Here is a 25,518-nt window from a genome sequence, read left to right as displayed (position 1 = left end):
ATGTCACATTCACGTTTCAGAAAAGAAAATGAGTACAATGCAAATATTGCAGCGATAAATTGGCTAAACCCACGATCCACACTCTGGTCAATTTATTTCATATGGTTATCACTTGTCGCGCATTCTCAGCGAAAGGGAACTGCAGATGGTTCATGACAGAGCACGCGACAATTGGTGGATGGAAACTCATAATGGTGAAATTTTAGGCTTCTCTCCAGCTGAATCACGTGTACGACCTTTCACAAAATGCATGCGGCGTCGGAGGCTATTAACAATGAATGCCGTAGAAAACAATGAATTCAAGTCGCATATGTGGCCACGGCCAGGCTCGAGGAGCGGCGGCGGTGGCGGCGGCGCGAGCACGCTCTTCTCGAGACCGGCCGTGATGTGGTGTAGGCGAGACAGGCACATAAAATGTATATAGATAAATGCTATAAACCACGAAGGATTTCACCGAACTTGAATTTTCTTCCCCTTTATCGTATGTTTAGTTTGCAGTCCATTTTAAGCATATAATCGGTTAAATCGGCGATTACCCAAACGTGATACCCATTGTTTACAGTTTTTTTTTTTGTAAGTCCTGCCGACACTATACAACAGCAGTTTATATTACCGTACTTTCTCATAATTTTGTTAAACAGCGCCTTCAATATTTCCTTACCTTCAATATTCCAATAATATAGTACCTTGCCATTTTCCAGTAATCAATACAGTTTTTTTTTTTTTGGAAGTCCTGCCGACACTATACAACAGCAGTTTATATTTCCGCACTTTCTCATAATTTTGTTAAACAGCGCCTTCAATATTTCCTTACCTTCAATATTCCAATAATATAGTACCTTGCCATTTTCCAGTATTCAAAATTTTTGTTCGAGAATGGTGAACGTGGATGTTCATGCATAATTGAAACTGATAAAATTTTATATTCAAGGAAGAAAGGACGGGTGCGGACTGTGAAACTTATTCCAGCTACAAGGCTTATTGCCCTTTTCTGTAACACAAATAATTTATTGAGGATTGTTTTTTACCCGCCACGGTAGTTAAGGGTAGTTAAGGTGCTTGTCTACTGAACCGTCTACTGAACCCGTGTTCGAGCCCGACCGTGTTCGAGAACTGTGTGATGAGCGACGTCCATGTTAAAGACCCCAGGTGGTCGAAATTATTCCAGAGACCTCCACTACGCTACCTCTTTCTCTCTTCTTTCACCAACCTTCCTCTCTTTTCCAGTGTGTACCAACATATGTGAGACAGCTACTATGTCATTTCCTTTCCTCAAAAACCAATTTCAATTTCAGGTTTGTTTTTGATGTTCCCAAAACCAGATGCAATGAATAAATAGGCCATCAGCCAGCACGATCACTCTGAGATAAGCATGGGTCCTTTACTTGGTATAGACTCACAATGTTTCAAGACATAGCGTAGATCATTTCTTGCAGTGCAACATGGCCACGCATCTCACAGCAAAGCATTTTTTCACATTTGCACGGTCTACGTCCTAATGAGCACTGCCATTTTCCTTGCATCATGCTCTTAACGTTGCCATGTGCATCCCATACCCTTCACAGCTTCTTCATCAAGTGTTCGCAATGAAAGAACTCGGTTCCAATGATTTCCTCGCACTGTAACAATTCAAGCTCGAGTAGCAAAAGGCGTCCAACAACAACACAATCTCAAGATCATGTGCAATGAGTGTGTGTGAGTAACGTGGTCACTGTATGCCAACCCATGCAGAATAGCATCCCATCACTGGAGTGGCTCAGTTTAGTCAAAAATCGCATTTTCCTGAGCTAACCAGCTACCCCCAAAGTTCGAATGAGCATGGTTCTGCTGTGCAAACAGAGTGGAAGCTATCAATGGCACTATATTAAAACGAGCGCAAAGTCACTGAAATTGAGCTACCAGCTGTAATGCATATGAGACCTTACTTGCGGTAATATATACTGTTCCAATGGGATGCGTGAAAGTGCTGCGAGCCCTAAAAATCTACATGGGGCAATATTTAGCACTATTCAGGCCTCTTCAAAACAATGCTTTTTTTTTAATGTGAACTTGCTGCGTTCATTTTAGACAATGTTGGCAGCGCCATTGAGACAGAAATTCAAAATTCAAAACTTAGGAAGCAAAACGGGGCAGGTTTGGGTACAAATGGTCCTCTTCCGCATCCCACTTCAAAAGAGTAAGCCATAATCACACCCGTGCACATGAGATGGTAGCTTCCGCCACCTCGCGTTCTCCTTAGCTCTTGGTTGCTTGAATGGTGCAGGATTAGCGCAATTTCATAAAAATGACAGCTACTTGTAGCAGCATGTAGCAGGGTTAAAACAGTGGTGCAGGTTGGCACAATTGATGCAGCATTCTCACCACTATTTCAGAAAAATCGCTTCCTTCCATAAAACATGAATTTTTTTTCCAAACTTGACATGCACTAAACCTTGTTCCCAAAATGCCAAGCAGTAAGACTACTGTACCTAAGCAAACACATACCCATTCATAATCCTACCTTCCACATGGACTCTAACAACAGGCGACAGAGTCGTAAGAATTTCTTCAAAAGCCAAAAAAAATTCTTCTGACGTGTAGATGCGAGAGCATTTATATTTGTGGCTGAGTGTGTTACTGAACTGTTGTCGGGGGCTTGGGGGGATGAACACTGTTTCACTGTAGGAGCTCTCATTGCAAGTTTCTCTGCTTTGTTATGGTCTCACACCTCGTACACAGTGGAATGCGACCTCCGGCCACGCTTTGCTGTCTCCCCAGATGTGGGCGTGAGCGATTCAACTTCAGATGGACTGTATAAGCCACGTTTACTACTACACCCAGCCATGACAGTGGGCATTGTATTTCCTAGTGGAGCCCACTGTGTACATATACCACATAGCCACTGCAGGGAGAAGAGGTACCTCTAAACTTGTTTCCATTGCCCAAAAAAGTCTACTACCCCTGCCATGTAATGTCCAATTGACCCAGGAGAGGTGATGACATCATTCGCAGTCCGCATTTCTGGCACACATTTCTGCCACGGCTTTCTCATGGCGGTGGCGTTTTTGCTCAAAGAGCAAAGTAATGCTCTCGCATTCACAAGCTACAATCCTTATGGTATACTGCTTGCCAGGTTGCATTGCGATGGAATTAAAAGGGTGTCTCTGAGCCAGCAGAATTAACAGAAATTATTCAATTTGATTACTCAAAGAAGTTTAATACTATTGCATAACTGAGCAAGCTTGAAATACTCACTGCCCATTTCAGTGTGTTGAAGATCATCGCCATCGGTGTCTGAAAAAAATTTTTAAAAAGCAAACCAGAAATTTAGAAAGGCAAGTGACACTCGATATGATTTATATCTGAACACAATTTTGACGATTTCTAAGCACTCAAGTACTGATATGGCGACAGTGCCAAAATCAGGGGCTGCACTGGGACCAACGGGCGACAATGAATGCATGAATTTTAATGTGCGGCCTCCCTCAGGCAAAGTGCCTCGTTCACTCAAGTGCTGCATAACTGGGCAATACGAGGAATAAAGATGTGCGACAGTTTATCAAGTGCACTTTGCAAGCACACAAGCACTCCTAAGAAGCTGTTGCAAGTTAAGCCCAAGTCTGCCTGCCGCACCTTCTGTGCATCCCCCACCATCTGGCTGTGTCGTCCAGTCGTGCTGTATCAACAAGCCATATTCGCTACCTGGAAGTGCTGCAACCCCTAGAGTTTATTGTGCGTTCCTTGACATGTCGTCTCTGGCCCACATCCCCAGCCTAAACATACTATAGTCAAACCATGGTTTGCCAAAGAAGACTGGTATTTTCTTTCATTGCTGCTGTGAGAGCTTCCAAATTAGCTGTGCATGTTGGAACTGGGTCACACATGTATGGCATTTCATGCTTAAAAAGAAAAAACAAGAAAGAAGAGGGTACAAGCAGAGAGAAACAAAGACTGCCCTTCCCTGCTCACCGGGGTGCAGCGGTGTGAAGCCAAAATGGCGGCATAGCAAGACAGCGCTCCTCCGCGAGGGGAGGAGGCGCTGGCAGTCATTCGTTGCTGGAGATGAAGAAAACCAGGTTGGCTGCTGGCACTCGACAAGATGCTGGAGAGCCCGCCGCACGTCACATGCCCGCATCCACTGTTTTCATTCCCATGTGCATTGGCAAGACACAAAAAGAACGCACAACATAGAATCTCACAGAAATGTGTGCTCACAAGAAGAGCAGATGCATTGTTCAGCACTCTTGTGAGTGCACAGGCCATGTGTCACCTCACCACACAAGTCCAGTATAACATACACATTAATTTTTTAATGGCAGGCCTGCAGTTAGAACAAAAGAAGACACTTGACACACAAAGGGCACTGGTGCTGTCGTTCTGTGTGCCTCCTTTGCCTTTGTCTGTCGCGCCGTCGTCTATTGTAAATCTCAGGTACCAACTAGCCCATACAAGAGCTCTACCTGCAGTTAAACCTGTATCTATGTAAAAATAAATGCCACTTGGCTGGCCAGTGGGAATCTCATGAATTGTCCTGGAGTGCAGAAAGACCACTTATATGTATGGAGAAGCTGCCCTCTCTCCAATGCTGCAAGCACCTCATAGCGCCAGTCACACACTTTCTGCTTTGCACCCCTTCCATCATGTCATGACACAACAATTTAATGCAGTGAACCTCTGTTGACTTGAGCTCACGTACCTCAAAATATCAGTAAAGTCAAAGGTTTTCACGTCGCATAGCAATTGTGTTTAAAAGTTTTTCATGTCCTCCCGCTGGGGTTACGACCCACCATGGCATCTCTGGCGTTGATAACAACAACAATCATCACTAAGAACAGCCTGCACAGCAGACTGCGTTAAAGGCAGATATGAACAGGATTTTACTGAAAAGAGAATGAAATATCGCTCACAGTACAACAAAAAAGGATTTCTGAAAAAAAAAAAAAAAGGCTTTGTGAGCCAGAACGGAAAGTTGGCACATTAAGGCATCACGTGGCATGTGATGCCAGCTCTGTGAGAAAATCGAAGAAAAGGCAGATGAAGAAAGTACTTGGCTTTGATTAAAAGCGGGAAATTCAAAGAAAAAAACAGCAAAGGTTTGACCATAGCCACACAAGAACGAGCAATTAAAACAAATGCAGTATACGTCGGAATGGAAGAGGCAGCTGTCAATGCCAACTGTGGACTGTGCAAAGAGCAGATGCTCTACCACACCCAGCTGTTGCAAGGTGGATGTGCAAAACTTATTACCACAAAAGGGCACAACAAAGTGCTTAGACGACCCACTGGAACCCAGCCAGCAGTACAAAAGTAGTGAATTCATAACCCTGTAAAAGTGGTGGTTTAAGCATTTGCCTCACATGTGAGAGGTGCAATGCCCACCGGGTGCCCACCAGTTATACAATGGGTATGAGCTTTCCCCCTGGTGCTAGGCTGAAATTCTCCACCTTGAGTAAAGTGAAACACCATCTTTGGGAAAAGGTGTTCTTGCACCATAAAAATGGACCACCATCAAGTTGCAAAAAATGGATGTTTAATATACGAATTTCCCTCTCATGATCTGGATCGGTGGTCACTACCTGCCTTAAGAAGACATATTCCCTAACTACTTCCGCACCCGATCGCTGCCAATTGTAAACTGCTGTTCCCTTGCAAGACCAACTAGTAAAATAAGAGTGGGGTGGAGCGCATATGGCAGGTTCTCTCAGATAATGAATGGCAGTTCACCGACATCCTTGAAGAGAAAAAAGTATACAATAGATGTACCTTACCGGCACTCCCCTACGGGGCAGAAATTGGAGGCCAATGAGAAAGGTTAAACTTACACTGAGGACAATGCAGCAAGCCATAGAGAGAAAAATGATTGGCATGATGCTAAGGGACAGGAAGAGGGCAGAGTGGGTCAGAGAACAAACGCGGGTTAATGACATCCTAACGAAAATCAAGGAGAAGAAATGGGCTTGGGCAGGGCATGCAATGCGAAGGCAGATGATAACCGATGGTACTTAAAGGTAACACGTTGGATACCAAGAGAAGGCAAGCGTAGTAGGGGCGGCAGAAAGTTAGGTGGACGGATGAAATTAAGAACTTTGCGGGGATAAGGTGGCCACAGCTGGCACAGGACATGGTTAATCGGAGAGACTGGAGAGGTATGGGACGGACCTTTGTCTCGCAGTGGGCCTAGCCAGGCTGATGATGATGATGAACACATTTTGGGACTTTTGGATTCAAAGGGTCTTGGAGTATTATATACTCAACTTGGCAATCACAAAAAGAAAGTGGGTGGTGTTGAGGACAAGTAAATTAAAAAGATCAGGAAGTACAAATATATAAAATTTCAGCTACAAAGAGACTGGGCACGAGCCAAAAACTGTGTTCCCAGTGGTATAACTGGCAAACTGTGTGTTATCCCCAACCAAAAATTGGTTGAAAATTGGTTTTTGAGCAAAGGAAATGGTGCAGAATTGTGTGGCATAACTCCATAGGCAAGGAAGGTGGAAGTGAAAGAAGAAACAGAGAAAGAGGCGTGTCAGCAGTCACTTTGTTCATGTTGATGTCAGTGCAGTTAAGATAACCAGGTGATCGAAATTATTCCGGAGTGTGGATCTCAAGCAAATCAAAGTAGACAAAACTGCATTTGGTGAAATGGAGAAAGCCGCACTACTGGGATCGTTCATCAATACTAAACAGTATCCTAGGTTCCAGGGATGAATCCAATGATTAACAAATCTAGAAAGTCCTGCTTATGAAAGAAGCCAACAGTCACTGAAACAACATAGGGGAATGCTTCTTTTATTTTGTGGTGCTGATAATGGTCTAATTACTTTATGGCTGAAAGATAATCATTAGAAAGCAGAAGAAAAAACAGTCACAAGCTGCTGGTGGGATCAAAACCCATGACCTCTGAATTTCTCATGTGAAGCTCTACCATGACTCAGATCCCGCAGGTGCCACATGATTGTTTTTCTACTACTTTCTAAGATTATCTCTCAGCGATAAAGCAATTTGAATAAGGTATTAATTTCCCATTGATCAGCACCAAAAATTAAAAACAAACATTCCCCTATGTTCTCCCTGGTTTCAGTGACTGTTGGCTGCATTCACATGCATGTCATAGCAATCCCCTCATTTCCCTACTGTCGTCTAATCAACCATTGTCGTGCTTTTTGATGATGATAATAACAAGTACAAGCAGCAGAATTTAAGCGGAAATGATGTGCTAAAGCCTCATAGGTATGTGGCCAGTCATGGCTGGTGCCTGTATTTGCACATTACATTGCCACCATTACCTGCAAAGCATAAGGATGTTTGTTAGCCTGCCTTTCAGTCATCCATGACATTGCCCATTGCTGTCATGAAGTCACATGACAGTATGACCAATTTGGCTCATAGAACGGCTGATGACAGCACCACAGCGGAAAGATACAGCAAGAGTTCTTGCAGGATGCTGCACTTTGTTTCTGAGGGGATGAAAAAACAACGGCAAAGCAATCAAGCAGAAGGAGGAGGACCACTGACCTCGGAAGCTCGCTGCTTTGGCAGAGGCCAGGAAAAATACGCTGCACCATCGGTGGCAGCATACGGGAAGCAGCTCACCTCTGTAACCAAGTGCTGCCATGTGATAGAGACACAACAAACACATGCGCAAGCTGACAACATGCATGAAGTCCACTCGATCTCCTGCCAAGCTGTGATGCACACAATGGGAAGGGTGTGATGCTGCAGTTTACAGCTGCGGCTGCCACATCGGCAATTCTCTCGGGAGGTGGGCATGGCAGGCAGTTTGGAAGCTCTGGCCATGTGTGTAATTCCTCTTGCATTTGCTTATTCTTTTTATGTACATTTGAAGGTTTTTCTGAAGTACTGCTAGCAACTTGTTTTTAGCAAGCACATAGTGAACATGGCAGTCTGCTACACTGGCAGGAATACATGGCTCATGTTACACTGTGCCACATTTTCATGCAACCTACCTTAGCAGGAACTGAGCAGTAGCAAAAAGGAAAACATACTGAAGGTTCATGGCTCTTGAAATGAACATTTTTGGAAGCAATTCTAATGTCTACCCAATTCTGCAGCCACAGCCTCGTATTCGTATACTCCCCTTGCTCCCATGGCCATCACATTTTACTGAGAAAAGCTGACAAAAGCTCACACAGGTATTGAGCTCTTTGTTGGGTTCTAAAAATTTCACACAAACCGTGAGAAGCGAGGAGAACAGTTCTAGAAAATCCAGTTCATTTTCTTCGGCAAGATCTTCATGAAAATTAAGCCCTGTACAGATAAAAGTCAAATCAGAGTTGTAGCTGTTGAGCATTTGTTTTCCTGTTTACGCTTATTTCTTTTATGTGCATATGTAAGCACGGAAGGGGTATCTTCTTGCATGTGTTGGAAGCTATACAGCTTCTGCAGAAACTTTGTAGCTAAAGGAAAATTCGTCCCGGTCCAGGGTTCGAACCTGGGGCCACCACTTCACCATAGCCGTCACTCTACCAAGTGAGCGAAACAGAACGGCTAGCCAGTGGTAGGACGAGAGCGAACTGATCAATGACTAAAAATGGGAACAGTATTGGTCACATTAAGCTTAGGGTAATTAGCATGTGTTGCGGTATTCTATGCTGCTGCTGGAAACTATGCTTGCACAGAGCAGGACTCGTGGTGTGCTGTCCTAGAACAGCGGTGTTCTTCAGGAAAATGTCGTACCAACTCGCCCAAGCATTCGTTTTGTGCTGTCCTAGATTGCTATCAAGAATGAAAGAATGTGCCTGGGATAAGCTCTCCAGCACAGGCTCCCCTGTAGTTATGTAAACTGCATTTCTATCATATTCTCTGCAGGCTTTTCTAGAACAGCCAAAAATTTCTGCATGCCATGTTCTGTCAATCTATCCTTATTAATAAATACCAATACAGACATTCGTACAGATATTATTCAGCAGGAGGTCCCAAAGCAAAATCCGAAGGGGGACCTCCCATGAGAAATAAGATAAGAAAGTCGGTTGGACATGCATGCACAAGCAATCAAGGAAAATTATAAAACTAGTCATCAAACACAGAAAAACACAAGAATGCATTGCAGAGAACAAAAACAAATGCGAGGAACAGGAAAACTAAATGCACAAAGAACGTTAATAAACAGTGGATAAAAGTTATGATTTAATTTGTCATTTGAAGATGGAAGAAGTACTCAAGCATTTGATTTTATTATCAATGCTGTTCCACAAGGCTATGCCTGAAAACATGAACGTCTGCTTTCCACAATTTGTTTTAACTGTGGGAAGGAGTGAGTTATTCTGAGATAAAAGTCATGTAATATTTCTATTTAAAATTAAATGTTCAGGGAGTACATAGTTACCGGTGAAGTATGCGATGAAACAGCACAGCAACGAAATACTGGCAGAGCTTATGAACAAGGAGAATATTAAGTTGTACAAAAAGCAGTGATGACAAATGGTTGTACATGAATGATAAGTGACTGCTAACCAAATGCTGCAAGAAAACCCAAAATTTGTTACCACGAATTGTCGTCTAACTGAAACGTTCGGAATTTTTGGCTACACAATGTTTCGCAGTAAGGAAATGACAAGAACAGCCAATGGCTGCTGACATGCATGGCTGTAGTGTGCTTGTTACCTTTCAAAGAGGAAGATTATAGAAAAAGAATGAATTGCAAGCTATGGTACATCAGAACAAGATATACTGAGAGCACTGAAGGCTGAGGAGAAACATAGGAATCCAGATGTGACTGTGGAAGATGGGGAAAGCTAACAATGCAGAATGCTGCCAGATGCAGCGAAAAGACATGCTCTGAACGATTGTTCTGTTATCGAAGTATGTCGCCAAAAGCAGCTTTGCACCTATGAACAGCACAAGTTTGTCACTTGGTTTCGTACATAGACATTTACTTGCCTGAAAAAATTTCTGGGGAGCTATTACTACTTGTCATCTTTTACAAATGTCCACGATAATCAGAAATATATACTTTGAGTTACTTGATAACATAGATTTGCCCATGAAAAATACAAAAGTATGTTCTAAATAAATGGCATACGCCTTTAGTGTGCATATTTTAAAGGTATGAATAATTATTACAGGGCTATAAATACATTACCTGTCGAACCTCATGGGCTGTAAATTACAAATTTACTGCCCGTGCGGATATCATCCATGTTTGTACAGTCGAACCCGGATATATCGAATTCTAAGGGGATCGGAAAATAGTTCGACATAGCGAAAATTCAACGTGCAGATAGAGGCTTAACCTGCACTCTTGATCATGACAAAGTGTGGTTTACCGATCACAAGAGTCATGAACTGCAAGTCCGGGCAGCCAACGTGAAAGCATTTCATTTCACGGAAAAAAAAATCACTAATTTTTGACTGCTTTTTGCTGTGATTAATGAAGTTGAAAACACTAGTCTCGATCTTCTCGGGACTGTCCAGGTGCGACAGCCCGGTACCTTCCATTTCGCTGCAGCAACACCGAATAAGGCTGAACGCTGATGCCAGTTCAGTGGCTGCGCACAGGCGCATCTCTTGTGGAACACAGTTCCCCTCGTCGTCGCTGGAATCGCCTTCTTGGGCGCCAGCTATTCTGGCCACAATGCCTTCATCAGTGAGGTCAGCTACAGCCCCTGAACCTCGCTATCAGCGTTGATGAAGTCCACAATGGTAAGTTCTGACGGGACGACGCCAGGAAAATGGGACAAGTCGCGAAACGCGTCCTCCAAGCATTTATCGTCGTCATCCAAAGCTACAGAACATTCATTTACGACTCGTTTTATCTCTTTCCCGAGGAAGCATGACTTGCAAACGTCGCCGCTCGCCTCCGTGCCGTGCGTTGTGCGACTAGAGATGCAAGTGTCTTAGGGGAAAGCGCACCTCCCAGGGGCCGGCGCAGCGTTCAAAATATCGAACGGCCCGGCGAAAATGGAGTTCGATATACTAAGCAACTGTCCTATACTTTTACATAATATTTTCAAGGGGATAATCTTTGTGTTTGATATAGGCAATAATTCGAAATATGCGGGTTCAATATATCTGGGTTCAACTTACTTAGCTTCAATTCTTTTGCGCTTACAAAACTATGAAATTATACCAGCCCATCTAGTTTTATAGCTTGCAGTGAGGTCACTACAGCAGCCGGGCACTGGGAGAAGGTGCACATTCCCATAGTTAGCCTGCCCTATCGAACCTATGAGTGGTTAGCAATCATGGCACCCGTGATTCGAGGCGTGAGCAAACTATTCTAAATCATTATGGGCATCACAAATGCTTAAGAAACCATTTAAAATGGCAAATGTTTTATACTGCCAAATCGCACGGTGCTGAGGCGACACACGCAAGCAATTGTGAGTACAGCGTAGAAATCATTGCTTTCACTGTATCACATTAACAATGTCAGTTTCGAAAGAGACTTCGTGCACTAAAACAAATCATGCATGTTGGGAATCGCTCTGCTTATCGCAAAATTGCACGCAGCAATTCGGTTGCACATGCGGCCACTGCTTCTACTCCCTCAAGGATAGCCAGTGCCACAGCTATCATCATGGCGGCGGGGCACACTCGGCAGACTGCTCCAACAAGAGGTCTGACACTGAAACGTCTCTGTGGGAGGCAACAAATTCGGAAATGCTAAACTGCTGGACTGCAAGGTTGCATCTAGCAGCAACACAGCATCAATGACTTGCACAGCCGTGATTAAGAAAATACTATCATGGATTAGAAATGAGACAGAGAGCAACAAAAATGAGAAACAGAAACGTTCCAGTAATGGTGTGGTTAATTTACATTTATGAAGTGCAGTCACTGCAAGTTACTACAGTTGAACCTCGTTATAACGAACACTGATGTAGCGAATTATCGGTTATAGCGAACTAAATTCGAACTTTGGTTGGTCATGCTTCATTTTTACGACATTTATTCTTTTATAACGAAACCGAAAACGCGAGATGCACCGCAATATCGGCTGTAACGAAGAAATATTAGGTTTACGCGAGGCTCAAAACGCTAAAGGTAGCATAAAAAAGGAAAATAAATATTGGGAGCCAATTCACAGGCACACTTTTTCTTTTATCGTTTGAAAAGGTTGCAGAAAGTTTGGCGGCCTGGCACATAAATTGTGCGTTTGACTGGTCACGCCACCTATGAACAGAGCGCAAAAACTAACTCTGAAAGTTATGACGACAAAGGGCCGAAGGGCGGCGCCACTTGTCAAGCGGTGAAGGCAAGCGCAGCAACACTGGCAATTGCCAGGCGGTGGTGGCGAGCAGCGAGCCAGCATTGCGTAGAGAGCTTGCCTTGAGGTATCGTCGCAGTGCAGCGCCGGGTCGAAATGGCAACGAAGCAGAAGGCGGTCTCACTCGAGACAAAACTGCAAATATTGAGAGCTGTGGACAGTGGCCGCAAGAAAAAGGATGTTGCTGCGGAGTTCAGTGTTCCCCCAAGTACCTTATCTACCATTTTGGCCGCAAGAAAGAAGATTGAGGGCAACACCGAGGACGCTATAAAAGCTGACCGTAAACGAGTTAGGCCTTGCCATCACCCGGACGTGGAAGCGGCTTTGCTTTCCTGGTTTAAAGACGTGAGGGCACGAAACGTGCCAGTATCGGGAGCACTTCTTCAAACGAAGGCCGTCAGCCTGGCCTGCGCACTAGGGCATGACGATTTCCATGCAAGCAGCGGTTGGCTGCAACGTTTTAAAGACAGACACGAGATCGCGTGCCACACGTTGTCTGGCGAAAGGGCTGCTGTCGACGTGGAGACATGTGAAAAGTGGCTAGAGAACTTTCGGCCTCTGCTCCAGGAATACGACGAGCGCAACGTGTACAACGTTGACGAAACCGGCGTGTTTTTCAAGTTGTTGCCAGAGCGGTCACTGGCCGTAAAGAACGATACCTGCCATGGAGGAAAAAAGAACAAAGACCGGGTGACGGTTGTCGTTGCCGTGAACATGGATGGCTCAGACAAAAGACGACTCACTGTCATCGGCAAGTCTGCACGTCCGAGGTGCCTGAAAGGCGTCCGTAATTTGCAGGTTGCATACTTGTCTAACAAAAAAGCCTGGATGACGTCCAAGCTTTTCGAAGACTGGCTCAGAGATTTCGACGAGGACATGGAGAGGCAGCACAGGAAGGTCCTGTTGCTCTTGGACAACTGTTCGGCGCACAAAGTCTCGATCGTGCTGAAGGCAGTTCGTTTGACGTTTCTGCCACCAAACGCAACTTCTGCTTTGCAACCGTTGGACAAGGGCATTATCCGTTCGCTCAAGTGCAATTACCGGAAGCGTTTGGTGATGCAACTGGTCTTCGATATCGATCGACGCAGATCAACAACTATCAACATCAAGACGACGCTTGAAATGTTGTATGGATCATGGAATGAGGTGAGGCAGTCAACAATAAGGAACTGTTTCGCAGATGCCGGTTTTGTTTTGCCTGCCGCCGAAGACGAAGTTCAGCCTGATGAAAACCTGGTAGAGCTGGACAAAACTTGGGATCGACTGGCAATCCCAGGCATCGCATTTGACGATTTCGTTTCGGCCGATGATAACTTGGCCGTGGCGCCTGAGCTGACGGATCAAGAAATTGTGGATCGCGTCGTGGTACCCGAGGATAACAGCAGCAGCGATAGCGAAGGTGGCAGCGAACAAGATGAAGCACCAATAAGCAGTGCGGACGCCGCAGACATGGCCAGGAGGTTGAAAGGCTATTTGGAAAAACTGCCGACGACCAAAACTGCTCAAGTAGAAAAGGCCCTCTTGTGCATGGACACAGTGGAAAACTTTATTCTGCTCAGTGCTGTGAAAAGCCACCAGACGAAGATCACATCTTTCTTCAAATAAACGAACGCAGACCTGTTTTGTCGAGCTTCGTTGTTTTGTAATTTGACTTTCCCATACTACGCTCCTTGTTTTATATTCCACAAACCACAAGGAGACAGGTAAGGATTACCTCGTTTATAGTGGGTTCGAAGCCCAGAATAATGCATTTTAGTATTTAGAATATTCGCACGAGACAAACTGCGGATTTGTCAGAGCCGATATTTATATATACTGTTACAACGAATATCGGATATAACGAACTAATTTACGGTCCCTATGCTACTTCGTTATAACGAGGTTCGACTGTATTATAAAGCAAAGGTGCTATTACTTCAGCAGTACATTATATAGTAGAATCTCGGAGATAATGATCATTGTTTTCAATATAATGTGCACTGTGTACAATGCGCAGAATCTTACATTACACATGACATGAATGCGAAATCCACAAGCACCAGCAGTGATGTGGCGAGGGGGCCATCAGAGGTTTGCTGCTGCAGCACGGCAAGCTCTGACACAGTAACGTAGATGTTGGCAATCGGGTAAACTGGGTAAAAGTGTCACACTTTACACGCAACTGCGCATCTCCAATGCTTCGATCAACCATGCGGCAGTCACCCACGAGCAATGAGTGGTGGAAGCATTCTCGCTGCTGTGCCAGCCTGAATGGCAATGCGTACACTCGTGGGTTCAGCTTAGCAGCCACTGGGAATGGTCGGAAAAGAACAATTACAGCATCCAGAATTTCATGCAACAGTAAATAAATTTGCACCAATGCATTTCCTGTGCTTTGACATGCAGACTTCATTCATTTTTTCGGTGACACGAAGTTCATGTGATACAATTTTTACAATGCAGTGTGAATCGTACCATCAAGATTTTACTGTAGCATTAGCATTACTATGATTTTTTAGCTGATTAGTTTATGGGGTTTAACGTCCCAAAGCGACTCAGGCTATGAGAGATGCTGTAGTGAAGGGCTCTGGAAACTTCAAAAACACCTGAGGCTCTTTAATGTGCACTGACATCGCATAGTACCCGGGCCTCTAGAATTTCGCCTGCATCGAAATTCGACCACTGCGGTCAGGATCGAACCCACGCCTCTCAGGTCAGCAGCCCGGCGCCATAACCACTGAGCCACCGTGGCGGCTGCAATGATTTCTGGCGACAGTCCCAACCTGTTACTGTAGCTTAAGAAACGAAGCTAGCTTTATTCTGTTCCTGAAAAGAACTAAATGCTGTCTACCAGAAGGCTTGAGTAGCCAGTTTAATGCTCACAATCGACCGCACAGATGCGAAAACGTGCACTGGTAGATGAAAAGACAAGTTACAGACACACATCAGAATCAACTGAATGCATCACAGCAGTAGCCCATGCTAAATACAGCATAGCTCTGTAAAGCATAGGTTATAAGAACAAAAATGTACAAGTACAGTAAAGCCTTGTCGATAGGTTTTAAAGCAATTCAGAAAAAAATTATATCTGGAAGAACGAATTATCCAAAACGCATATTTCTGGAAAATGTAACTGTTGAATGATGTACAACAGAGCTTATAGACAATTTCACTACATAAAAACAACATGTAGCGCCCTGCTTAGACTGCGCCTAGGAGCATGGTCGGCCGAAGAAGAAAAAAAAATTGGAGGGGACACTTAAGCTCCGCCTTATGGGCGTGGTGCGATAGAGTTAGTGCCCATATATACAGAACTGGTCATAATGTGCAGCACTACTGGTGCCGGTGCAGCGCTGTGGTCACACACACCGAAGCAGTGTAGAGCAGTGCGATCACTGAGCTGCCCCACTCCTGGTAAAGTGGTGCAGCAGTTAAGCGATACACCACTGCCCTGCGATGGCAGGTGCTGCCACTGGTGGGGCTTGTGCAACCCAGGTTGCTTTTTCCGAGCAACCTCTCATGACCAATCATGAATTTAACTTCCACCTGCCACAGTGGTCAGTTTGTTCACAATCCGGTGGGCAGGTTGTGGCAACGCCACAAGGTCACGAGACCTATATGGCCCACCTAGGTTGCTTGTCCATGGATTTTTCACTAACAATGCCGATGACGCCAACGCTGGATTTTCTGCGGAACAGCAGCCTTAATGCTGTCATGTTATAAAAGAATGTGTTGGGCTGCACATGCATGCATGCATGATGCTGCGACACTTCTAGCCTCAATACGTATCGGACCCAGGCCTTGGGCCACAAGCACTTCCCGGTACATGGTCAGAACAGCCGACCTAGAGTAGCCAAAATCTAGCAGAGTAGTCAAGTTCAGCAGAGTAGCCCAAATCTCTTCGCTGTCATTTTCGGCTGCTTCGCCCCCTTTATAGTACATAAACGCAGTGGGGAAGCCGCCACGGTGGCTAACTGTCGCAGCGTCCTTGCTTTTCATGCTGCATTTCCCAGACCCAACAGCTCGTATGTTATAGTTCTCAGAAGCTTCACCCCCTTAACCTTTGGCACTGTGCAGAACCCACTGCGGTTCTCCTCTCATGTCGCATCCCCGCAGGAACGACCTGCTCGCATGTTAGTACACCTCTTTTTTTTTTTTTGCCCTTTACCTGGGCCCTTGGTCTAAACCTCCATCTCAGATGAACGCTGTGAAGGTGCTACACTGAAATTCTTCACGGCTAAACTTTCAGTGTGTGCCCTGTGCGCCCCCTTAATAATGGCCTACGGACAGCTCACTTCCCACTTCTCCCTTTGTTCCCCTTCCCACGTGCAGGGCGTCACTGAGTTACCCCTTTCCGTTCCTCTCTCTCTTGGTGCTTCGCCCTTTTGCGTCCAGGCAATACACAGAAGCCACCACAGCAAATGAATGCCGCTGCATTCCAGCTCACGTTGCATGCCCCCATGTTTGGCCCACTGGTATGTTTGTTCACAAGTGGCTGATCGCTAAACGCACTGCATGACCAGAATTTGTCCAAGTATTAAACACAGTAGGTGGGAAATCATGTTATCCGGGAACATATCAACAAGGAAGAAAATGTTACAACAACGAGACACTTTTTAATGCCTGCGATCTCAAGATCAACAAGGTACAAACAGCAAGAAAAGATGGCAAGTGAACTGCATGTCAGCCACTCACTCTCAGCCTCAGTGACACCAACTAGAGGAAAATGTGCTGCGACTGCAAAAAAAGCCTCCCTTATGTCTCTGCATTCTGAGAGCCTGCAAAGGAAAAAAGAAATCATTCAGTAAGCTACACCGGCATAGCGCTCAGTCACATAATCAAGGCAATCAGAAGCTGACACGCATACATTGGTGTCATGTTAGCTGTGTTTATAGCTTTGTAGGTGCTGCTAAGATATGATGACTGATTTCCCATGTAGCATGGATTCATGCTGAAATTCGCCGACACTCATTTATTCTCAGCCACTTGCCAGGTGATTAGCTACAACATTCTCGTAATACTACTGTCAATGGGCCATGCTTGAGGCATCCAACTCATCTCTTCTTTCGACCCATGACTGAAAGCTGCTGGAATGAACCGATGCTTTCAGAGCTAATTTCTGCCGCATAGTTGGATGCTGATGCTTAACCAAAGTGCCATAATCATGAACAGCTACTCTATGCCCACTGCCTTTGTCCCATACTTCCAACCAACCTTCAGTCCATATAACTCTCAGCTATCCCTGGCTGCATTTACTTCCCCTCGGAATTTTCTCACTTGTTACGTGCCGTGCCCATGTCCACGTTTGCTTCTTGCATTCACGCACTCTGGTCTCTTGCTGTCTCTTAATGCTACCAATGTACAGTCGTGAGCAAAAGTGGAGAGACCCCGCCTTCAGGCGCGGGAGCAGCTGCGGGGCCGCACCGCGGCGCTCCTATCTCGCGCCGCATGCTCGCAGCGCGAGTGCCCCGAGTGACGACAAACTTCACCTTCGCTCTTGCACGGGCGCTTATCACGCTTAATAAATTCCTAGTGCGGCATTCGGCTGCTCTACAGCTGACGGTTGCGACGAAGGGGAGCGCGCATCGCAAAGTGCCTGAGTTCTCTGAAGGGAAAATACGGCGAGCTGCTCCCCTCCTCCTTTTTCAGCGCGCCTTGACGGTTCCGCGCCGATGCCTTGTCTGTATTGGCATGCTGTTGGAAGGCATGCGCGGCTTGCACTCGACTCCCGAATAATGAGGTAGAGACGAATACATGGAGGCATAAAATACAAGGTACTGAGGATCCTTGCTTTTAACACCCCCTTCAAGTAAGTATTAAAAATGTTTGGAACTAACAGGCTCTTTATTGCTGCGAGAAACGAGCGCGAAGAGTCTGCCAGTCTTGTTTTACGGCAGTCCACAGTTGATCATCTGTAGCCGCGCAGAGATCCCGGGCCGCTATTTGCTTCTTGATCAGCTCGCACACGTTTTCGATGGGGTTCAGATCTGCATCTGCTGGTGGCCACTCCAGCGTGCGGATGTCCGCTCTTCCAGCAGTGCGCCCACGAGGCGAGCTGTGTGAACTGGGCTACGACCCTGCTGGAAAAGGAAGCCTTCGATGCGTACAAGGGGACCCAGGCCATCGTTGCTTATGACACCCCACACAATGACAGCGCACCTCCCACTTGACAGGACGCCCGTCGTGTACTCGGACAGATATCTATAAAATAGGAGGGTGGAGAAGACGCAAAGGAAGAAAGCAAACCAGGTAGCACACGATCTATCTAGCACAATGAAAGCCTTAGGACAGATTACATTTGTCTTGGATAAAGAAATTTCTTATATTTCACAGGTTCAACATCAAGCACTGTATCATTTTTTTTACGAGCTGATGTGCGCTGGGTAAGGCCTAGGCTTTGAAAAAGAGAACGCGAAATAACATGTCAGAAATTTCTTTATCCAAGACAACTGTAATCTATCCTAATGCTTTCATTGGGCTAGATAGATTGTGTGCTACCTGATTTGCTTTTTTCCTTTGCGTCTTCACCACCATCCTATTATAGATATCTGTCCAAGTACACGACGGGCGTCCTGTCAAGTGGGAGCTGCACTGTCATTGTCTGAGGTGCCATAAGCAAGGATGGCCAGGGCTCCCTCTTCCGCACCGAATGCTTCGTTCCTTCCTAATGCTTCCTTTTCCAGCAGGGTCATAGCCCAGTTCACACAGCTCGCCTCGTAGGCGCACTGCTGGAAGAGAAGACATCCGCACGCTGGAGTGGCCACCACCAGATGCAGATCTGAACCACATCGAAAACGTGTGCGGGCTGATCAAGAAGCAAATTGCGGCCCGGGATCTCCGCGCGGCTACAGATGATCAACTGTGGACTGCCGTAAAGCAAGACTGGCAGTATCTTCGCGCTCACCCCGACGTTGTGTCATCACTGTTCGATTCGATGTCGCGCCGAGCTGATAGTGTAATTGCCGTTAATGGCAACTGCACTAAGCATTAGTTGATTATTAAGTTCAGATTCTTTATTTCTCACGGCAATAAAGAGCCTGTGAGTGCCAAACATTTTCAATACTTTTTTGAAAGGGGGTGCTCAAAGCGAGGATCCACAGTGCCTTGCATTTTATGCCTCGATGTATTCGTCTCTAACTAGCGATTTGGTAGTCGAGTGGAAGCCGCGCATGCCTTCCAACAGCATGCCAATACAGGCAACGCATCGGCGCGTAACCGTCAAGGCGCGCTGAAAAATGAGGAGGAGGAGAGCAGTTCGCCGTATTTTCCCTTCAGAGACTTTAGGCGCTTTGCGATGCGCGCTCCCCTTCGTCGCGACCGTCAGCTGTAGAGCAGCCGAATGCCGCACTAGGAATTTATCAAGCGTGATAAGCGCCCGCGCAAGAGCGAGGGTGAAGTTTGTCGTCACTCGGGGCACTCTCGCTGCGAGCGTGCGGCACGAGATAGCAGCGCCGCGGTGCGGCCCCGCAGCTGCTCCCGCGCCCGGAGCCGTGGTCTCTGCACTTATGCTCACGACTGTACATATCAAGGTGCACAATTTAATCTCAAGGCTTTTCATTTGCGTTCAAGTTTCTGCCTTTCGTATAGAGCACAGCAGGTTCCCCACGGGTCAGAACCCAAGTATGCTTGTACTCAATTTTCATCTTCATGGAATTGTTTCTAGCGTTCTTTCACTATAATTTACATGTGGTGTGCATCTCACAATGATGTGGAGACAGATGGACAGGCTCAATGTTTGAAAAAAAAATCTTTAAAAATAAAGCAGCAAAAAGAACATATGCAGCTGAAAGACAAGCCAAAGGGAAGCATGCCCCACATTTCTGCACATCTTATTTCTTCCTTCCATTCACTCCATTTCTTGTTCTTTGTGCAATTTCTTTTTCCAGCATTTCCTTGTTACCTTTGTGATTCTTAGTTTCTCCGCACAACGTGATGGCAGTAAACAACAGGGGAAAAGAAAGTGCACTGTATGCAGGAGTGCAGACCTCTTCAAGGTGGCCCTGATATTCATTTTTCTGCCTTATAACGTGTACATTTTTGTGCTTCACCTTCTCTGTGACTTTACTGACCAGCCCCATTAAGAATTATGGAGAGAAGAAGCGATTTGAAGCAGCTGCTCATTTTGTGCAGTGGCAAAAATATCTCAGCAACCAGCCGTTTTCAAAGTACAGAGTGCAATTACTGTATATGACTTAAAATACTTATTACAGTGCTAGTTAATTTGGTTAATTAGCTTACCTATGCACATTAATAATGTGTTAAAAAAATAAATTCCATCTCTGATATGACATCCTCATCAATTTCTGTTGATCTTGGCCCAGATTTCCTACCTGATAGCATCCAGCTTGTCTCGCAACTCCTTTGCAGGATCAACCTCTTTCTGGAGCTGTTCCGGCAAGACGGTGGCTGGAGGAGGCACAGCAGCGCCCATGGCTTGGCTGCTGCCACCTTCTTGCAACAACTGCTGCCCTTGTGCCGCCACCACCACCGCCGCCGGTGCTGTGTCCTTTGGCCTGAGGACCACAATCTGGCTCTGGCCACTGCCAGTTCCAGGCAGCATGACCAGGGTGTAGGTGGAGGCACTTGGCACTGTGGGCTTCACTGCGGCGGGGGTCAGTGCGAGTGACACCACGGGGGACACCACCTGTGAGGCCACTTCCGTCGCAGTCTTCTGGGAGGAAGCACCTAGAGCGTCTGCTGTTGCAGTGACAGGCACAATGGGAGCAGGCACATTTACACTAGTCGCAGCAGGTTTGTTGCACACAACACTAATCAAGTTCGATGTTCTGTCTGCTGCTGCCTGCGCCACTCCAGTCTTGATGACTGGTGTCACACACACAACACTCAAAGTGTTTGCCATCCGTGGGCCTGCAGCCGCCATCGGCAAACCTGTCCTGCTGAAGCTGGTGGTCGAAGGCCTGATGGCTCTAGGTGCAGCCGGTGCAATTTTCACACCAGAACTGCCAGCAGTGCCAGATGGTGCTGCAAGCCCAGGACTGCCTGTGGACAGTGTGAAAGTTGCACCATTCGGAAGGATGTTTTCAGGCACAACACTCGCGATGCCCGGCACACTGGCTGGAACAAGTGCGCGCGTGGAAGCCTTCCCCAATATCCTGGAAGATGGGGCCACTTGCTGACAAGTGATTCCGATTGGAGTGCTTGCAGGTGGAGCCCCACCTGCAGCGAGGTTCCCTGTGCTGGCAGCTGCCGCCACCATCGTACCAGATGCAGCCCCCTGTGCAGCTGCAACTGCCATGGCAGGTTGCAGCAGCGACGGAGGTGAGAGCAGTGATGTTGCTGGGATGAGAAGCACCCTGCCAAGAGTGTCTGTGCATTTTACAAACGTCGACGAGACAACTCCGTTTGAGTTGACTGCTGTGTTAGGCACCTTCTTGGGGGTAACGACTGTGGCTGCAATGCTGCCCAGTGAAGAAGCCGCTTCAGCAGTTGTACTCATGGCTGACATTGAATCCCTGGTCGACTTTTCCTCTGGCTTTGGAGAGCCAGCTGCACAGATGCCTACCAACTGCACAGGACAGGGTCCCCCTATGCCTGAAGTCGCTGACAGGACCGGACAGGAGACATGAGACACTGCCATCTGCGTGACCTCTTCACAAGGCTGCTCGTCCAACAAGGCTGATGTCACGATAGGCGGGACATGTCCTATTGTGCCACAAGTTTGTGACAACAGCTGTGAAGTTTGATCAACTGGTGAAACAAGAGTGCTCTTGTTGCTCCCGGCAGCCTCCAATTCATTGCCAGTTTTGGCTTCATTGTTGGCTGCTAGACTTGAATCTGCTGCTATACTCGCCGACTCTGCACTTGTGTCAAGGTTCCCATGTGGTTCAATGGTGTTGTCTGCTGCACTGGTTGAGTTCTCAGAATTTCTGGCTACTGAAGAGGGTATCCAGAGATCAACTACCTGCAGTACAACAAAAAAAAAGTGGGGTGAAAAAGTGGCAGCTGGCTGGCTGTCTTTTTAGAGGTAAAACTATTTATCTGAGCTGGAATCACAAGAATCAAAAATTGCAAGTTAATTTGTATGATCACCAGAACCCCAATGGCAACTTGTGTGTTTTTCATGTCAGAAGGCAGCAATCACATAGCCACAGCTAGGGCTTATTTTTTTTGCAGTGGAAAATTTTAAATTGCACAAGTTTGGAACAATTTGTACTAGTATTCCACAGGAATGATAACACACAAATATATAAGCTTAGTCTTGAAACACACCTCGCATACTCCAAATGTACCTTCATCAAAATCGAATGCGGCTGCATCTCCCCGATGTTCTCTTCACTTACAGAATGAAGTTTGTTTGACACATGGAAACTGGGTGATTTCTCTGGTGCACCGTTCCACAACTGCTGCTGTGACCGTGCCCCCGAGTGGACACAGCCATATGAACACCTTCGTTCCTGGACAGCTAGATACCACAGCAAGACAAAGCCCCAGAATGAATGCTGGCCTTTACTTAAAACTCTAAAAACATTTTTTGCCACTACTGTTATGCCAGTGTCATAATATAATAAAGGTGCCAGTACCACGAATCTCTCTATGGAAAGGCTCAAGGAGTGCACGGCAGCCAGTGCCACTGCACTTGATACAGTTTGCTCAAGGAGATGGGGCCCCAAGCATGTAAAAACATCATAACTTCACTCCTTACCTGACCGAAGCCTTTAGGGGAATTCAGATACAGTGAAATCCACATACAGTCGAGCACACTTATAGCAAATCTGACGGTCATGCAGATTGTGTTCGTTGTATCCGAAGTTCATAGCAAGTGAATTCCCTATTACACCAAAAAAAAAAAAAACGCGTTTAGTTCCTTAAAAAGTTTGTTGTACACGTCCGTTTCTTCAAAGCAGACACTATCAGGCCACTTTCTAAGCTCTCCAGCATGGTCATGTGCTTCTGGCCAAGACACTTTCTGTAGCCGAGCCGCTTTACGGACATAACAACAATAGCAATTAAGCCGTTCATGGCAACTGGTGGTAGGTCGGGATCCTAGTTTTTGATCCTGAATAAAGTTGTAAGGATGCAGCGACGAAGCTGTTGCAGTGAATATCCATGCAAAACATACAGTAATAGTTGCCCTTGTGTAAAGTGCTCCAGCAGCGCTTTACACAAAATAAAGCAACACCAAATAACCCCAAACCAAAGCAAGCTCTAAATAAACCAACACCTCGCCGCAGATACTAGGTTCTTGAGGCAACCTTTACACCGAAGTAGAGCCAATTAGACCAACAAACAAAGCGGAAATTAGCAGTTTACCTGAAAACCATCGACATTTGTCTGATTTCAGTCTTCATTCATTGGAGTGCACTGCTCAACTGCTCTATACGAGGATGACGAAGACTGTCTGCGCTCTCTGCATGCGGCAGCAGCACAGAAGGCGGAGATTTGATTGAGCAGGAGACGCACACCTTGTCATTGGGTAGACTAACAACATATACCTCGTGGCTGGTATTCAATGTTCTCAAACCACTCTCACTGGTTGACTGCTGGCCATACCAAGTTTGGTATAATCAGGTTTGACCGTAATTAAATTAATCAAGCTCCCATCATTCTGTTGCTCCTGCTGAGCTTCACAACTACGAGATAACTGCAAAAAATAATGTGGCAGCTAACACACGATTCCATGTGAAACTTTCAAATCTGTGATACCCCCCAGAATCGCAGCCACAGCCCTCAGGTCAGAACAGGTCTTTCAAGTTGAAGAGTAAAACTGACATCGACAACTGCTGCTTGGTGTGGCGCTGTGAAAGAACTTTTGCAGATCTTATAATCGACATCCTCTGCGCTCTTACAGTGTGGCGATTTCACAATGTGACCGGCAAGTCTTGGAACCAAAGCAGTGGCAGGGCTACCTATCTTATGAAATCAGCTTAATTAAAGCAAAACACTAACAAGACAATAAAGACATAAACAGCAAAATGAGCACATTTCTGTCAAGGAGACTAGATGTTAATGCAGCTGATTTCACTCTAAAAGCTAAGAGACCATTCTTTGAAAGTGTTATTAGCAGTCCTTTTTCACCAGCTAATATTTTTGCATTTGTGTTTCAGTTTTGCCATGTTCAGTGGGCGAGGAAACAAAGGGGCACCATACTTCATGAAGCTGCAGGACAGACCAAGAGGAAAGCGCCATCTTCCGCACAGTGATGATTTTACGATCATCATTATTTTTCTGTCCAAAGTAATCTCTGTGGAGAAAACTGTGCAAGCAGCCAAATAACAGTGCATCATGACAGGACCTGCAACAAAGTTGTTCAGTGCGGAAGCTTCCTAGCAAATTAAATGGGATGGTGACCTCCCATCATTGCATTTGTTGCTGTCAAAATGCAAATGCAAGCAAATGCTAAATGTTTAAGTGCTAGTACCAATTCTCCCAGCTGTGGGCCGCTCACAGGACCAAGGCACAATGAAGTACACAAAATGTTCCTTTACAACATACAAAGCCAGCTTGTACAAGACCAAAAATACTTGCAGCAGCAAGAATTACAGAATGAGGACCACTAAAATGTGAGAGGTGTGGGTGTTCTTTCCTCTACATACCATAGCATGCTTGTGCACCCTCCTGCCTGCATTAGATATAAGTACAATGGAAGTTACTGCATTCATTAATGCACGACTTCAAGGCAAGAGGAGAACTAGAATTCTGCATTTTTAAGGTATTTCACTAACAGCTCTCCTGGTGTCAACTTTAAACTAAGTCGGGCATTGTCTCCCATTTTTATTACTGCTGTAAAGGTGTTTATTTGCAGTGCAGGTCGGTGGTCGTAGATCGAAGAGCGTCACAACAAGCATACTCCCAGGAGTCACTCAGGATCCCCAACTACACTTCATCGACCTCTTCCTCCCGCCACTTGAACTGCGAGGGTGGTCAAACAGGCTAGCTGGTAGTTCATATTTGGAAAAAAACAGCGCACTTTAAGACGAGGACAGAGGAAGAGATAATGGCACAGCGCTGATTTAACTAGGTCTTTTATTGCAGAGCGACACAATATATATATAGGAAAAGTGGGCAGGAAAACATGAGAAGCAGCTGCTTGGTTTGCAAGCGACAAAGAGATAACTGAGGTGAAAAGACACGAGGTAACAATGCTGTACCTGGATTGAATAAAATGTAAGGGCTGGTAAAGGATGGCGCCGAAAGGCAGTAACAGACTAACAAATGATAATGTGCGATAACATGAAAAAGAGGAATAAAAAGCCAAAAGGCCGTTAAAAGCAGAGTGAATATAAAATGCATTAAAAGGTCCAGAAAAGGCTGCAAAAAGCAGAATGAAAATTAAAATTAATTAAAAGAGCCAAAAAGGCTGTTAAAACAGG

At 45.8% G+C, this 25,518-nt stretch overlaps 1 protein-coding gene across 4 annotated transcripts in view; it reads right to left on the bottom strand.

The window, feature by feature from the left end:
* Nucleotides 1-25,518, bottom strand: part of D12 (YEATS domain containing 2 homolog D12) — a 100,767-nt gene that overhangs the window by 21,967 nt on the left and 53,282 nt on the right. For all 4 annotated transcript variants that reach the window (XM_077668245.1, XM_077668248.1, XM_077668246.1 and 1 more), the window contains exons 10-14: nucleotides 20,518-22,109; nucleotides 16,883-16,965; nucleotides 7,495-7,574; nucleotides 3,949-4,117; nucleotides 3,235-3,273 (exon numbers count right to left, since the gene is read on the bottom strand). In XM_077668245.1, coding sequence (XP_077524371.1) covers nucleotides 3,235-3,273; nucleotides 3,949-4,117; nucleotides 7,495-7,574; nucleotides 16,883-16,965; nucleotides 20,518-22,109 — 1,963 coding nt within the window. The remainder of the gene's footprint in view (nucleotides 1-3,234; nucleotides 3,274-3,948; nucleotides 4,118-7,494; nucleotides 7,575-16,882; nucleotides 16,966-20,517; nucleotides 22,110-25,518) is intronic.

Source organism: Amblyomma americanum, chromosome 6 (assembly GCF_052857255.1).
Source record: "Amblyomma americanum isolate KBUSLIRL-KWMA chromosome 6, ASM5285725v1, whole genome shotgun sequence".
In the NCBI taxonomy this organism is placed as follows: Eukaryota; Metazoa; Arthropoda; class Arachnida; order Ixodida; family Ixodidae; genus Amblyomma; species Amblyomma americanum.
Note: the sequence above shows the minus strand (reverse complement) of the source record. Positions and strands in the feature narration are given on the sequence as shown.